Source organism: Anarrhichthys ocellatus, unplaced genomic scaffold (assembly GCF_004355925.1).
Source record: "Anarrhichthys ocellatus isolate YVR2014 unplaced genomic scaffold, GSC_Weel_1.0 scaffold53, whole genome shotgun sequence".
Taxonomy (NCBI): domain Eukaryota; kingdom Metazoa; phylum Chordata; class Actinopteri; order Perciformes; family Anarhichadidae; genus Anarrhichthys; species Anarrhichthys ocellatus.
In genome coordinates this window covers 2,384,893-2,401,333 of record NW_022280083.1, presented here as the reverse complement: position 1 = coordinate 2,401,333, position 16,441 = coordinate 2,384,893, and the positions used below count along the sequence as shown (strand labels likewise).

Genomic DNA, 16,441 nt, shown 5'->3' with positions numbered 1-16,441 from the left:
AGAAATAAAGCTGCTTTTAGAGCCGTTACAGTAGCTCTGTGGCTCTGATTTCACTGTAAGTTCATAACTGCGCTGAGCATTGATTACGTCCTAAAATAGATGTGGAGACGTCCATAGAGGCGGCTGTTGTTCGGATCCAAGGTCCTGAACTGGTCTGGGAGTCCAGTTTAAAGGACTTTCTGTTGAAGAGCTCTCGAGCAGCCTCAGTGAGCAGCAGGCTACTCTTTGTTGAGCCGTGTTTTATGTCGGTTTGGCCACTAATCCTGCTGGTTCGCTACTGATAGAACTCCACTCTCTATTATGACTATTTCTAGCTTTGAATGCACAGTTTCATTACCGTTATAATGCAGCTTTTTACACGTGTGTCAGTGTGATGAATACGATCACAGTGGGGCTGCACGGTTACATAAGAAGGTTGAAACAAGATGATGTTCAAACAGATGAGTTACACAGTGTTTGCTCTTTCCTATTAAACCAAATATGTCAGTTTAAAACTTAAAACCAGACATTACTGATTAATCTCAGACCTTTCGTCACGTTAAAGTATGAAAGAACAACGAGCATCAACGTCATTCTTCTGTCTGCCGCAGCTGCAACTTCATCTTTAAACCAAAAACCTCCCATTTCAAAACCATTGGATCCTCTCAGCTGTATATATATATATATATATATATATATATAGCTGTATATACACACGACACAGGTCGTACACAGACTGGTGATGCTGGTTTACACGGAGCCAGAGGGATCAACACATGACTGAGTCCACATCCCACCACATTTTAATACAGTAAAGTTAACCGTGACGTTGAGTAACGTCCGTGTCAGACTCCCTGGGACTCTCTGAGACTCTCTGAGACTCCCTGGGACTCTCTGGGACTCTCTGAGACTCCCTCGGACTCCCTGGGACTCTCTGGGACTCGGCCTCTGCAGGACTGGGTGTGGGGGGATTAAGCATTAGGTAATTGTGTTGGAGGAGAGGATTAGATTAGAGCTGGAGCTACCTCTCTAAAGGGAAGCTCACTTGGGATGTATCAGTCCAGATCGATGACGGAACCGAGCGGAGAGTAAAGTGAAGAGACGGAGGGAGACCAGATCCACGTGGTCCTGGTCCGATCCGAGACCGATTAAATATGATTCCTCATCCTCCCTCCTCCTGATCTGATGGAATGTTCTGGAGAACGTTTCCACTTAATCCATCAGAATGAAGACAGATAACAGAGCGACTGTATCTTGGTATCTTGGGGTCATGGGCTTTGAAGAGGAGAATTAAAGACGTTATGAAATGAAATGAGCTCAGAGTGGACTGAAGTCGGTCAGCTGGTCCCCCCTAAAACACCTCAACTATCGGACGGACCATCATGGAATATCTGAAGATCTGATCCGTTTTTTTATTTATTATTATTTGTTTGACGTCCCGTCTTTGTTCTCGGACGCTCCTGCAAATCAAATGTTGACTCTCTAACGAGGCCTTTTCCTGGATAAATAAATCTAAAATAAATTAATTAATTAATTAATTAATACGTTGAGGCACATTTCCAGCTTCTCTAATTTGATTATTCGATTATTAAGTTCTCTGTTTCATATCATTGTAAATCAAATCTCTTTAGGTTTTGGACTGAAATTCCCTTTTTTTTGTATTTATTGACTTTTTATTGGCGAACCAACAACAAAACAATCAGCTGATTACTCGACAATAGAAAGCCTGTAAACTCTTATTATTATTATTATTATTATTAATCTCTAATAGACCCGTCATTGAATCCTTACTACAGTAAACCTGACACAGACACACTGGTGTTCTGACTGTCAGTAGTCGACAGTATGAGCAGTATTAATACTCATGACACACTGACGGCTGCAGAGGAAGGCTTCGGTCGGTATTGTACTGAATGTGTGAGCAGCAGAGAAGAAGCAGTCCTCCTGTTACAGCACTCTGCGTACGCAGTAATATAAAGTACACCATCAGAGTGAAAACAAAACTAAAACACAAGATATCCCTTTTGTTTTCCAGCTACTCAGCATTTGATTTAAATATCATCTATATTATTATAATAAGGGTTTAAAATCATATCTCATACATGAGAACTTATTCACTGTATGTTTTGGATTCCTATAAGTTGTGTAAATATGTATTAAACTAGTTAATCAAATCTGCTTTTAACATTAGTTTCTGTGTACTAATACCTCTAAATAAATGTATGTAACTTGGTGGAAACTGGCCTCAAATTAAACTCCTTTTATTTGTGACTTTGAGTGATTTCTTATTAGTTCAGGATCATCCAGGATTCCTGATCCCTGGACCCTCTAACCAGTCCGGGTTCCGGGACGTTCTCCTAAATCACAACACACAACAATCTGCACCACCTAACGGACCTGCAGTCCTTCCCACCTCACCTCCATCAGCGGGAGGTCCGGGTCCAGGTGCGTGAGGCTGTGCAGCACCACCGGGCTCCGGTCCTCCGTCACCTCCATCCTCACCCCGTCCCAAATGTTGCGCACCCTCCACGACGAGTCAAACATCTCGACCGGCTGCTCGGTGTGCATCCTCCGGGAAATGGACCACGGATGCCCGCAGAGCCGAGCGGTTCCGTCACGGAGACGGTAGCGACATTTTTTTTTTTTTTTTTTTACTGTTATAATCTGTTTTTCTTAACACGGAAGTGACATTTTCTTTTTGTTTTAATCTGTGTTGTTTTTTGTTGTTAACCGGAGAGCCGGTGCTGCTGTCTGCGGATCTTCTGCTGTCTGACGCGTTTAGACGAGTCACTCTGGGGCTTTTCTAAACCACGCCCCCAAGGCCTGTGCTGCCTTCAGAGCACCTCGGAAATATTATATACTCGGTAAATAACCCTAACCCTTGTTAAAGTGTTATTTATATTAATTCTGAGAAAACATGGCCGATATGCTCTAAAAAAAAAACATACATTATTTCAGCTCTATAATATTTTAAACATTTATATATTCACACAACAATCAGCTGGTGTTTAATAATAATTATGATAGTTATAGATTAATTCATACACTTCATTACGTCTGTACATATATTTGCACAAATCTTGTATCCAAGCAGAGTATTGTAATTATATATATATATATATACACACAGTATATAATATATATATATAATCTCTATAACGTATGTTTTTTCCTTTATTGTTTTGTTGTGTTCATAATGTTCAGTACTTATTTAGCCTTGTTTTTAAACTGCTTTTGTAAGTTTTCTTTTATCCAAATTTTCAATAGTTGATTTTGGAATAAATAATATATCATAATCATTTTCCACATTTGGTTTTCTCCCTATAAATCAGTAGAATTTACTTATTTTATTTATTTGCCACTTACTAAATTTTCCCTTTTCAGAATATGCATTTAAAATGCTGAATGTACATTTATATATAATATTAGAATATCAGAATATGATTATAATAATAACAGATCATTATGTTCCTTAAAGTCACCGATATGAATTAGTACCATATGACATTTAATGAAGTCGTTTCTGTTTCTTAACAAGAACTATTCTCTGTGTCCTCTGACAACGTGTCCTCTGTGAATCACAGATCTACGAGGTGTTCCTGAAGGCAGCGTTACGTCATGCCTTTGGGAAATGACGTGAGTGTTGTTTCTGCTCTCACTATGGCAGCAGGTTGGTATGAGAGAAGAAGAAAACATGATGTAGAGTTCACTGACTCTGCATGAACATTAGACTTGAGTACAGTTTAAAGGTACTTGTACATCAGTATTTTCATTTCCCCTCCACATTAAGAGGGAAACACTGAAAGTTTTACTTCATTTTTATCCAGTTACATTAAAGAGCTTCAGTCGTCACTTTTTTTTAAAAATATAAAGCAAAATCTACCCAGCAGTGTTTAAAGTATTTAAAATGAGTTAAACTTTTCAGTTTGAAAATGCTGCACTGTGTAACTTTAATATATTTATATTATATATATATATTATAATTCTTATTTTGCATAATGTGTGCCGTCATCACTTATTTAAATAACATTTTTAATGACTTTTACTTTAGACTTATTCTGAAGCAAAGATCTGAGTAAGAATACAACTAATGATTGTGTAATTATTGATTAATCTGACTATTATTTGCTTTAAATAATGATTCATTTGGTTTCTTCGGTCTATAAAATGTCAGAATTTTTTTTTTTTTAGTTGATGTGAGGTGATGTCTCAAATGTTTAATTTTAAATCGACTAATCATTCAAAAATAAACATAAAAATACACACATGAATTCACAATGATATATAAATCATGTGTGAAAAGCTGCAATAATAAAAAAGATACATATTTGCTAAATATGAGCACTTCTTTCATGACGGTCAGCAACAACAACAAGTTAAAGTTCACGATAAACCAGCAAACTAATAAGAACGAATGCATGAAAACTCTGAAAAACAAACTCCACCTAAACTCAAAGATCCACCAGAAGAAGAAGAAGGTGAGTCTGAGCTCATCTCTGATGAAGGAGCCTCCGTCAGTTAGACACCCAGCACTGTCCCCTACTGGCCAGCAGCAGGAACAACCACCACACCAAGAGATCCATCATCTTAATAAGATGTCTGCCGAGCTTAGAAAATGATTAGTGACTCTAATTCATCCAGCCGGTTCAAACGAGAGGAAGATATGTCGACAAAGCAAACGAACGCAGCAGACCGGCCCCTTCACACATGAGTAATGGTGGACTTTAATCAAGGTTATTTATTTCCAAATATGTTATTTTTTGTAAGAACAGGTGTGAGAGTGATGGAGCAGATTGTAAAGGAGAACATCTGCTGCACCAGCTGAGAGACGAATAGAACTACAAACATGTCTGACCTCCACCGGCCGAGCTGCTGCGCTTCATAACTCAATGAAGGCTGCAGCTGCTGGTGTGTGTGTGTGTGTGTGTGTGTGTGTGTGTGTGTGTGTGTGTGTGTGTGTGTGGGTGTGGGTGTGTGTGTGTGTGTGTGGTGAGGGGCCTGTAGAACAGCGTTGATCGTGAAACAGAAAGTATAAAAATACAGTTTTTACGTCAGCAGATCTTAAATACAGAAAGTCAAATTAAATCTAAACTGTTTATGAAAAATAAAATGTTAGGTGGTCAGACGTCAGACGAGAAGTCTGATTAATTGGTTGGTTTTGTCACTGAATAAATCAATTAAACTCTTTGTTCAAGATCATTTATCCTCTTTTAATGGAATCATACATCCAAATATCGCGATACACAATTCTGCGTCTAAATTGATAATAACGAGCAAATACTAACTAATATTTCTGAGAAAATCTGATTATTTTGCATTTATATTCTAAATAAAATGAGAAAATACTAGTTTTTAACTCACACAAGAGTTTATGAAAAACATGTGTTTATTCCATATAGACTATTTATTTATTGGATCAACAGAAAACTTGCCATATCGTCATATATATCGTTATCGAGATATGAAATCACACAAATAAGGACAGAAGATATACACAATAAATACGTTATAAATGAGACCAAATAAATGCATTTAGGCAGCGTTAACAGACAGTTAAACAAACACAATGTACTGGTCTATATTTGATATCATGTGGTTAAAAGGTGAAATAAAAATATAAATGCGGCCCTAATAAACTCTCCTGCACACAGTCTTTGGGAATGACCAGTATGAAGAGTATAAAGAGTATAAAGAGTATAAAGAGTGTAAAGAGTGTTTGTCAGCCTTTTCTCACACTGCAGCTCGTCAACATGAACACATCAATCAAACTGCAATGAGACTTATTGCAGTGCACCTGACACCAGAACGTCGAAACCTAAAAGAAAGTCTGCCCTGTAGTAAAAGTGTTTAATGTGAGTGCTTCCTGTCTGATCTGTGCTGTACTCCAGTAATACAACCTGAGGAGGAACGACTCAGAGCAGCATGCTAGACACCAGTGTTTACTTTTTCTGACAATGTTCTTTGCACTACTGGTAGATTGTACACCAGGACTCATATTAGTATCAGATTAAACCAGGAGTCAACCTCCGGTTCTGCTGAGTGAAGCCGATGCTTCATGTCTTAAAGCTGCATTCTCTCTAGTGTCCACCAGGGGGCGACTCCTCTGGTTGTATAGAAGTCTATGAGAAAATGACTCTACTTCTCTATTGATTTATTACCTCAGTAAACATTGTAAACATGAGTTTATGGTCTCAATCTCTAGTTTCAAGTCTTCTTCAATACAGCATGATGTTCATTTAGTACATTATGGTCCATTTAGAGTCAAACAGACCATAAAGCAGGGGATGCTTTAGGGCGGGGCTACACAGTGATTGACAGGTCTACCAGAGGCATACATGGCGTCTCTACGTCACTCCTCCTCAGTCCAAACATGGTATTCTTGTCCCGGTAAGGAATAAATAAACCCATATGGTCTGAATCCCAGAGATCTCTGCGAGCTCAGAGGAACGGACAACTTTAAGTCTGCTGTGATTTAAGCTAAGCTCTGCTCCCATCTGCTGGAAATCAATACCAGAGGATGTTGTGCTGCTGCTGCTGCGACATGCTCTACTGATCCCCGAGGAGAGCGACGCTAACAACCCTCCATCTTTACTTATGCTCTCTCACAAAGCACACGGCTTCACTCAAACACAAATAGATACGAAGAGCCGTTTATTTAAAGGAGGACGACCACACCCGGCAAGAGACGAGAGAAAATGGACGTCAACGTGGCAAAAGATTTCCATCCCGGAGAGGTTAAAACTCTCTACTTATACTTCTGTGAAAGGGCTGTCAGGACGCCACTGAGCAAGGCACTCCGCCCCCCAGTGGAGGCTCACTGGGCCCTAGTGGAGGTCTGTGGTTGCACTGGGCTGCTGCCAAGGCGCACAATGTTTCCAACAAATGAAAAGCTTGGAGGGAGGACAGAGTTACACAACTAATACACGGAGAATAAACGGATTATAAAACATCGATGTAGCGTAACAGCGACTGCTCATGAAGAAGTCACAGGAAAGACTTCTTGTGTTTAGTTGAATGAGTTTTTAGGGTTCAAAAAATGTGAAGGTGTCACGTTTTCCTCTGCTGCTGATTTAAAGCTGCACTAATCAATACATTCACATGAATAACAGATTATCTCTAAAATACAAAATGTTTCAGTTCTGTGAATGAATTAAATAAATGAGTTAATAAAGTTGTTCTTTATTTTCATAATAAAAAGTCAATAACACCAAACCAAAGGTTTAGTCTGACAGACACGGCTGTGTTCTTAATAAACAAATAAAATGGATCATTGTGCAATTGTTTGTTATTTTTCTGCTGAACTGAACCTCCCCCCCCCCTCGTCAAATAAGACAAGTCTCACAGCCGTCAACATGAAAATAAGTCTAAAGTCCACAAGTTTGGGACAAAGTCCGAGTCTGTAAATAAATACTTGTATCTGTTCTACAAGTGGTGACGATACGTCAGCATACGTTTTCTTTTTAAAGATGTTTTTGTTGCACTTTTACATCCATGTGATGACGTCAGGAGAGAGAAAAGTGTCTGACATTCAACAAAGCTCCCTCTTAAATCAGACGCTGTGTTAAGACGATGTGCATGTTAACCAGGACACTCTGTACGTATCACAGTACTGAGAGCACACTGTGAACACTCTGAAGCACTGAATATGGAACCATTTAAAGGAGAAAAGAAACAGCTTCTCTGTCTGATCGGCTCCTCAACCGTCTTTTAAACAGCGATTCTGTTCATTTCCTGCAAATGTATTTTTCATTATGAGGAACTGAAAATCTCACGAATTGTCCCTTTAATACTTTAGTTTCCATGCAGATCTAGAAATGTATTTCTTTACACATATCCAGACTTTGAATGGTGTCACAATAAAGGCATAACACAAATATGTTTCAGTCTTCACCATGAAGAGTTGTGATTTGGGAGCGTTCTGTGTTTCACACACACACGACTGTCTTCATAATGTCTTCATTCTTTGTGAATGAAGATGGTTTATTTCAGCCGGCTCTGAGAGACAAACGTTCATGAGTGTTTTACACAACAATACATGAAGTTAGACTGAGGCCGGAGACCTTTTGGTTCCACAGAGTTCTACTGACAGTAAAGTCTCCGTGTCCTCAGAGAGACACCGAGTGGCCATGTTTCTTTACGGTGAGAGATTTATGTCCGAAAACAAGAGAGAACATGACTCAAACCTGTCTGCCCGCCCTCCTGACTGTCCCGTAACAGTCGTCCCCGTCCCAGCAGACGCCTGTCCTGAGCAGCAGTCCACAGCTCCACCGGCTCCAGCACAACATCACGACTCCCCTCAGAACCGTTGCAGAGATCTCAGGATCCAAATAGTCCTACAAACCCATGACCGGGCCCCCGGAGCTCCCACTCCCCTCAACACAGATTGGATGGACCCCCCCACCGCCGCTCTGCTCGAGCATATTTGCTTTACCAGCTGAGTCAATAACGCGAGGAGCAAAACTAGAAAAAATTAACTTGTGCCGAGGAAAGAAGGGGTTTCCAGAAACTAGAGCAGTCAGTCCAGCAGGTCCGTCAAAGGTGAAGTGAAACCTGGAAGTGATGCAACAACAGCAACGCTGCGGTGTTCAGACACTTCAGCACCGTCAGACAGAAAATGAAAGCTAAAGATGAGGCAGTGACACCCACAGGGACTTCCCTGGTTCACTAAAGGAGGGAAATATTAGCACCCACAGAGAATACATCAGTGGTTAACTTTGCCAGGTGACCAGATATCATCTGTGTGCAACAGCTTGAGGAGCTATGTGAGAACTTTAACCAGCAAAGATGGAGAACTCAACCTAAACAAAGAGATCAGGGAGTAGAAGACATCAGCTGGTGGTCCAGTATTTAGTGTCCAGATATAAATATGTATGTGTGTAACGTTCCACCAGAGAGACATCAGGAGCTACAAGTCACTAGATGATCAACTCTGTTCTCTGTGTTCATGAACAGAACGTCAGACACCATGAAGACACTCAGAGCTTTCACTTGATTCAGCTTTAAGACACAGTCCAGTGGTAGTCAACACGGTTAACAGCTTGAAGCTGTAGACGCTGCTGGTGTTTCAGTTTCACCAGTGACCGTGTTAACTGGTGACTCAGCAGAATGAGTCGAGGTTGCTCGTTGTGAAAAACCTTCAACCAGTTTTAAATATGTGTTTATAATCTACCAACCATTGAATGAATTCGGCTGAGAGTCACCAGTTAACACGGTCACTCATTTAACTGAAACACCTGTTGCTCTGAACCGGTCCTGATAGAACTCGAGTCCGTTGTTGGAATATCGACTCTGACAACCGAACATGAAACAAGCAGACATTCTGATGCTGTTTACTGTTTTAAATCAATGTTTAAAGCTCGATAACTCGTCTGGATGTACAATATGGACGCTCATACTTTTCAGTAAATAAAGAAGAACACAAGGCAGGTGGAAGAACATCTGGTTTACCTGAAGAGCAACTTGAAACAAGCCACCTGACCCTTTTATGTTTTCCATTTACAGACACGCGCTCTGTTCCTGCTGCTCTGGGAAATGAAACCTCACGACGGAGTTTCCCAGCAACGGACAGAGACAAGAAGAAGCTTCCCATTCACACCCTGTGGAGCCGGTCTGAGCTGCCTCTCACAGCCGCTGGATTTATCTCCGGCCATTATCCCGGCAGAGCCATTCAGGTCCTCCTCCGAGGTCCTGGCATTTAAAAACGCTGTTTCGTGTCAACGGCAGCCAACTGGGAGATCGCATGGGAGAGGCAACCTGACAACCATCCAGGCTGAAGAGAGACATGAAGCAGCCTCTCGCTGTTTGTTGTTTTTATTGTTATTGTTCTGCATTTCTTTATTGATTAGAGCGACGGCATCCTTCAGAATCAGTTATCAAACCGAGCTTCACCGTTTCATTTTATCCGCTTCAAAGGCTGTTTCTTTCTCTCTTGTGAGGTATTTCTGTCAGATTATAAATAATCCTATTTTGTACACAAATGAATGTTGTCTATCTGCATTTAGCTACTTCCAGTGCTGCTTCTGTTATCTGTTGAGAAAAAACTAATTTCACAACTTGAAAAAAACAACGTGAATCTATCTGGTATCGGTTTAGCCACATAAACTATGATGTCTATATTAAAGGTGTAAGATCTGAGATTGGGAGCATTTTGATTGCCTCTCAACGGCTCTCAACATGGCGACGCAGAGCAGGAGGCTGCTAGCTAACGGTGCTAACAGTGGAAACTACTGTGAAAAGTGGTGACAGAGCTAACGGTGTTTACCATTGCTCCACTACATCTTTACAAAGATAACAGTTGTTAGCTGCTAGGTTAATGTTCATAAACTCCTTTAATGTTAAAATATTATGCAACTTTTTGTACATGAAAATGAGAAATAAACAAGATCTGTTTCAGATTTCTGTTTGTCTATAGTCCATACAGTGTTTAGACCTAAATCCTCTCATTCCCCTTCAAAAAAACTCTGGCGCCTACATTACCCAGAATACATCTTGACCTCCGACAGTCAGGTGTGCTATGCTACAGACTATAGGCTGTACCGCAGCACCTCCATTCAATGTGTTAAAACGGGTATTTCTGCACCTCTACAGATAAAGGTGACGCTAACATTGTTAGCATTATGCTACTTGTAGAGTTAGATTCCAGTGGTGGCTGCGTACGATTGCTTCAGACTCATGGGATCCAAACACTTCCAATAACTCCAGAGCGTTTTAAAGTCCAACAGTCAATATGTATTGAAAAGAGATTAATGTTATCATTTCCAAAAGTCTGCTTCTGCTTCAATCCATATTTGTTGTCGTTTAGCCTTTAAAAACAAAGGGAAGCAGGACTCACAAGCAACATCCATCAAAGAAAGTCCAACTCATTTAATCTGATGGATCACTTAGTTCATAGTGAGGCTCTGGCTTCTTTTTCTTTTAGGTTGATTAAGGTCATAAAACATGATGAAGCCAAACAACAGGACATTGGGTACAGCTCTAGAACAGAAGTCTGGTAAGCTCACTTCTATGTAGCTCCTCCAGATGTTTTCTTTATTTTAAAACTTGTAGTCTTCAGAACCAACCGACACTTTATGGTGCAAAATCAGTGAACAATTTGAGCTCACTAACCAGCGTCCTGTGTGTCGGAGAAGCAACAACAGAGAGAAAGCTAAGAACAGAGAAAGCTAAATGTGAAGACATCTTTCTTGCTCTGTAGCGAGTCGCTAACACCGTGTCCCTCCGTGTCCCTCCGTGTCCTGTAGTGGTCCCCAGTGTGTCCCCACTGTAAACACACCTCCCCTCGAGCCATTGTTCTCTGCCAAATTGTCTATTGTGCTACGTAAGCTGAAGCTTTCCAGCCTTGTGTCTCCTTCCTCGCCTTGCTTCCTGACCTTTTTCTGCCCTTTTCTAGACTTAAGCCTCTCAGCTTGATCCCCTTTGGACTCAGTTGCCGTTCAGACAGCCTGACTCAGATCAGCACCAGATCATCTGTGGGGGGGGGGGGGGGGGGCTTCGGGGACCGAGTGGGAGCAAAGAGCGACGGTACAATAACTGCTCGAGGAAGAAGAAAATCTGCATATTTGTTCTCCTGCCCATAACACTTGGGCAGGAGTGTAATTGTGCACCATATCTAATTGTTGATGAATAAAATGCTCCAGTTGTTTGTTGAAAAGATGTCTCAATGTTGACGCTTTGATAAAATACTTCCTCAGAGAATCAACACGCTATCAACAAGTCTGCAGACATCCATTCATTTCCTTTAGAGAGTCGTTGGCTGTCAACAAGTTCTCACATCTCTGCTCCATTTCTTCCCGACCGATACAGATTGCAAGACCTGAACTTGTGTACCACCGAGTATTGATTCAATAACAGTGTATTAAAAACATGAAATAGTTAAACAGGTCATAATTCCCTCTGTAATATCTATTTTATATTGCTGTAAAAACATCTTAAAACGACCGTAGTCATTCAAGTTCCTCGCTAAAAAACTACATTCTACAAGAAATACTGATTTTATATCCAGGTCCAGCACCTAAAAACCCAGGATACTACATTTCCCATAATGCACTCAGTAGCATCTTCCACAGTGTTTGTAACACAGACTCTCTGTGTATTTAGAGAACATGATGACTTCACTGTGACTTCATCAGACTTGACGAAGCTCCTCCAGAGCCACAGAAGACTTGTGGTTTCACTTTAATAATAACCAACACCACTAGTCTTGGACTTCATCTCAAACGGGACCAGCAGAGAACGAGAGTGACTTCATGTGAACTCCAGAGGAGGAATCCAGGACGCGTGAAACACAATCGGGTGAGAACGCGTCTCACACTGCAGAGCATCAGATCTAATTCAATATTATCGTTGGATTTCATACAACAACATGACCTGAGGTGCTCCACAGGAAGACTAGTTTATATGAGGTCGTTGGCTCTGCAGCAGGTTAGAACTCAGTAGACAGGATGTCCACAGGTGGAGAGCTATACGAGGACAGACGCTACACACAGCTGGAGGAATAACTGTCTGAAATATTACTATACGCTGCAGCATTGAGGGGTTCCCTTAACTTGAACTAAGGAACCTCCAGTACACTTTTGGCCATATAGTGTTTTTATGTTTGGAAAAAGACGCTAAAAAGAGTATTTTTAATGGGAAAACAAGGCAGTTTGTGTGGATTTAAACACCGGATACAGAGCGATAAAAAAATAAAATAAAATAAGAATGAGCTAATTTTAGTCCAAAATCTATAAACCATTATCAATTCAAAAGGGACACAAGAACAATTATTCTAAATTCTATCGAAATCTCAATATGGCCCGCTGCAGTTTTCAATTTGAGATTGAGATGCAATATTTTTCAAAATACCTTTTTAAATTGAATCTTGCGACGTCCCGAGCTACACATCGTGTTCTACAGATCTAAGAGAAGTTCGGTTCAGATTCACACAAAAATAACACCATGATCGCGTTTATATGTTTTTAAAATCATTAAAAATGAGAATATTGATGTAAAAATGATCAATCCCTCAAATATCAGTCAAAACAATCTCAATAAGATAATTTTGCAAATCGTTATACATCGTTAAATATGAACAAATAGATCTGTTTACGACAGAGAACCGTCTGTGACCCTCCAGGTTTAATATCAGCGTTAAATCTGTTTTCAGCCTCAGCATTTATTAACACGCTGACACAGGAACACGTTCATCAGGCCATGTGGGATTATTGTTATTACTACAGACACGACCAAACATGTCAGAATATCAGAGGGCACACACGCGCACACACACACACACACATATATATACACACACACACACACGCAAAGATCAATTCGTTTTTATCTTGAGTTGTGTCCACGTGGATGAGGAAGAACAATTATTTTTAAAAACATATGTTCCCATGTGGGGCAATTAAACACAGACAGCCAGAAGCAAATCCAGGTAAACACATCATCATCATCACCATCATCATCATCACCATTATCATCATCATAATCATCATGAAGGTAACCAGAGGGTCATGGTGAGGTGAGAGAGCAGAGCAGGACAGAACAAGGCACCACGTTACTAGCTGAGGGGCCGCTGACTCGTTTCTGAGCTCGTTAAACTTCCAGTGAGTCATGTGACGTTTGTTCACGAGCACTAATTGGCTGTTAATTAGTCCGCGGTGTGAAACCCAAAAATAAAATAAGTAGAGAAAAGCAGCAAAATCAGCTTTTGGATCGGACCAGAAAACAACCATCCAGGTGTTAATACTGTGAACCACGCAAACAACACACACACACATATATATATATTAACTACACACACATTTACATGTGTCTAAGTACACAAATAAACACAAGCACACAGCTGCAGGCCTGCACATGTACACACTCACACATTAAGATATACATGCTGCGGCACTGGAGACACACACACACACACCTACATATTCCTACAAACATCTGGATATTAAGGTGATATGTATTTTAATTATAAAGTATAATATTTAGTGTTTTGTCTGGTAAAACTGCACGAAAACAGACATTTAACTCTCTTTTTGTGATGGGAATGATGCACTGATCCAGCCACACACACACACACACACACACCAACCGACACGCACACACACATACAGCTCTCTGCGGCGCTCACCAGGTCGTCCAGGATGGTGACGGGGAAATCGAACATGCACATCTTGACGGGCTGAGCGAGCGCTCTGTGCAGACTGAACAGAGACTTGTCTTCCATGCTGCACCCTGAACGCACCGCCGCGCAACACCAACATACAGAAATAATAAAAAATAAAAAAATCAAGAAAAGGAACTCCCCGAGCCGTCTGCTCGCGCTGCCTCTCGCCGACGACTGCGTAGAAAAAAACAAAATAGAGGAACCTCCTCCTCTTTCCAGCCACCAACAAACCCTGCACTCCCCTTGTTTCCTTCCTTCCCTCCCCCTCCTCCTCCTCCTCCTCCTCCTCCTCCTCCTCACAAGGAAACGTCTTAACTATCAGCAGCTGCCTCTCTCTCGTCTCTCCGTCCTCTTCTGGAAGGTATCGGCCCAACGAGCTCAGCGACGCGACCGCAGTGTGTTCGTCTGAAACGTTACAGGTCAAGAAGAAAGAGAAGAAATGCAGCCAGGTGCAGAGAGAGGAGTCGTTTCATTATGCTGCAGCCATGGAATCAAAGAGAGAAGCTCCCAGACGGTCTGTGTGAGCCCATTAAAGATGAAGCAATGGGGTGAGACTGCTTCTGAGGCTGATGTATGAATCAGATCTCATTAATGCTGCTGCTGAACGTGGGACCAGACGTTCTGGCTGGATACCAGAAAATCTTTAGTGGATATCTGTTGAGACCAACAACAAAGAAATATAAATCTTCCAGCTCGTGAGACTCTGTTGAGCGTTGTTGAATATTTGATGGTGTTGAGAAAGTCAATGCTGTGGTGTTTCTACACCTGTCAATCATTTATCCATAGATATCTCATGTTTGTTTAGTGGCGTTTGCTGTGTTTAAAAAGGACTTATTTTACAGCCGACGCCATCAAAAATATAAAGTGCGCATGTTGGCAACAGAAGTGTTGTTTTGCTCCAGACATCCGGACGAGTTATCAAGCTTTAAACGTTAATTAAAATTGTTACCAGCATCAGAATGTCTGCTTGTTTCTCCAGGATTCAGACAGGATCACCACCGCTTCAAAGCCACAGGTGTTTCAGTTTACCGAGTGACCGTGTTAACTGGTGACTCACAGCCAAAAGCGTCACCAAAATATGGTTCTGACAACATCTGAGGTGGAAAAGAAAAGATTTCACCATCGCCATCTTGGATTAAGGCCAATGCCATGTTGTTTTTTTCGCAACGAGTAAACAGGAAGTGACCATATCTGGACTGAGGAGGAGTGACGTAGAGACACCGTATACGTCTCTGGTAGAGACCTGTCAATCACCTTAAGCCCCGCCCTAAAGCATCCCCTGCTTTATGGTCAGTTTGACTCTAAATGGACCATAATGTGCTAAATGAACATCATGCTGTATTGAAGAAGACTTGAAACTAGAGATTGAGACCATAAACTCATGTTTACAATGTTTACTGAGGTAATAAATCAAGAGAGAAGTAGAGTCATTTTCTCATAGACTTCTATACAACCAGAGGAGTCGCCCCCTGGTGGACACTAGAGAGAATGCAGCTTTAACACATGAAGCTTTGGCTTCACTCAGCAGAACCGGAGGTTACCGTCTGGTTACTACATTCTGGTTGGTGATGCACATTCTAGCGTTGTTTGGCTGTCTATGTATTCCTTAGAGGGTGGACGTCCTCACACAACCTCTCTTCAAAACAAACCACTCTGTAATGGTCTTCTTGTGGAGCGTACATGCTTTGCATATATTTACATAATGCGGACACAGAAATGTATGAAATAGCCTTAAAAGTATACGTAGACGAGCATGCGATCGATGCTTCCTGTTTTACAGCCATATGTCGAAGTACACAAAGTACACCGTGAGCTTTGTGCTCAATCTGCAACGTCTAGTTTGATCCGAGTTTCATCGTCCAGGTGCAAACGAACCCCCTCAAGTTTACCTTCACACTGAAGTGGATCTTCTCAGTCATTGCATGTTGTGTGCAGGTGAGGGCTTCCCCACAGCAGCAGTCATTCAGAGTCCATCACAAACACATTTCCTCTCCTACCGACGGCCCAAACAGCCTCATGCAATCTCTCAAAAATAATATTTCTAGTCTAGAAGTCATCGTACTGTATGTAGGTCACACGGCTTTCACCCCAAATGGATGAAACCGTGATAGAAAAGGAAGCAAGTTTGCTTTGAACTGTGAAAAACAAACCAGTTCAGTGCTGAGAAAACATGTTTTTTGTTTTTGAGGTTGTTTTTTATCGCACATCTCATGCTGCTCTGACCACTTTACTTCTGTTTCATTATAGTGCAAATGTACCAAACTGATCCTCCTAAACGTACCAAACTGATCCTCCTAAACGTACCAAACT

General features: G+C 41.2%; 1 protein-coding gene across 5 annotated transcripts in view; it reads right to left on the bottom strand.

Annotated features, from left to right (window-relative positions):
* The window catches only part of LOC116396097 (ral guanine nucleotide dissociation stimulator), a 43,847-nt gene that overhangs the window by 23,317 nt on the left and 4,089 nt on the right, over positions 1-16,441 (bottom strand). The window contains exon 1 of one of the 5 annotated variants that reach the window (XM_031870499.1): positions 14,096-15,285. The exons of 1 other annotated variant lie outside the window; for it this stretch is intronic. In XM_031870499.1, the coding sequence (XP_031726359.1) occupies positions 14,096-14,191 (96 nt within the window). In that variant the 5' untranslated portion in view covers positions 14,192-15,285. 3 more of the 5 variants (XM_031870498.1, XM_031870500.1, XM_031870497.1) reach the window with 3 other exon arrangements.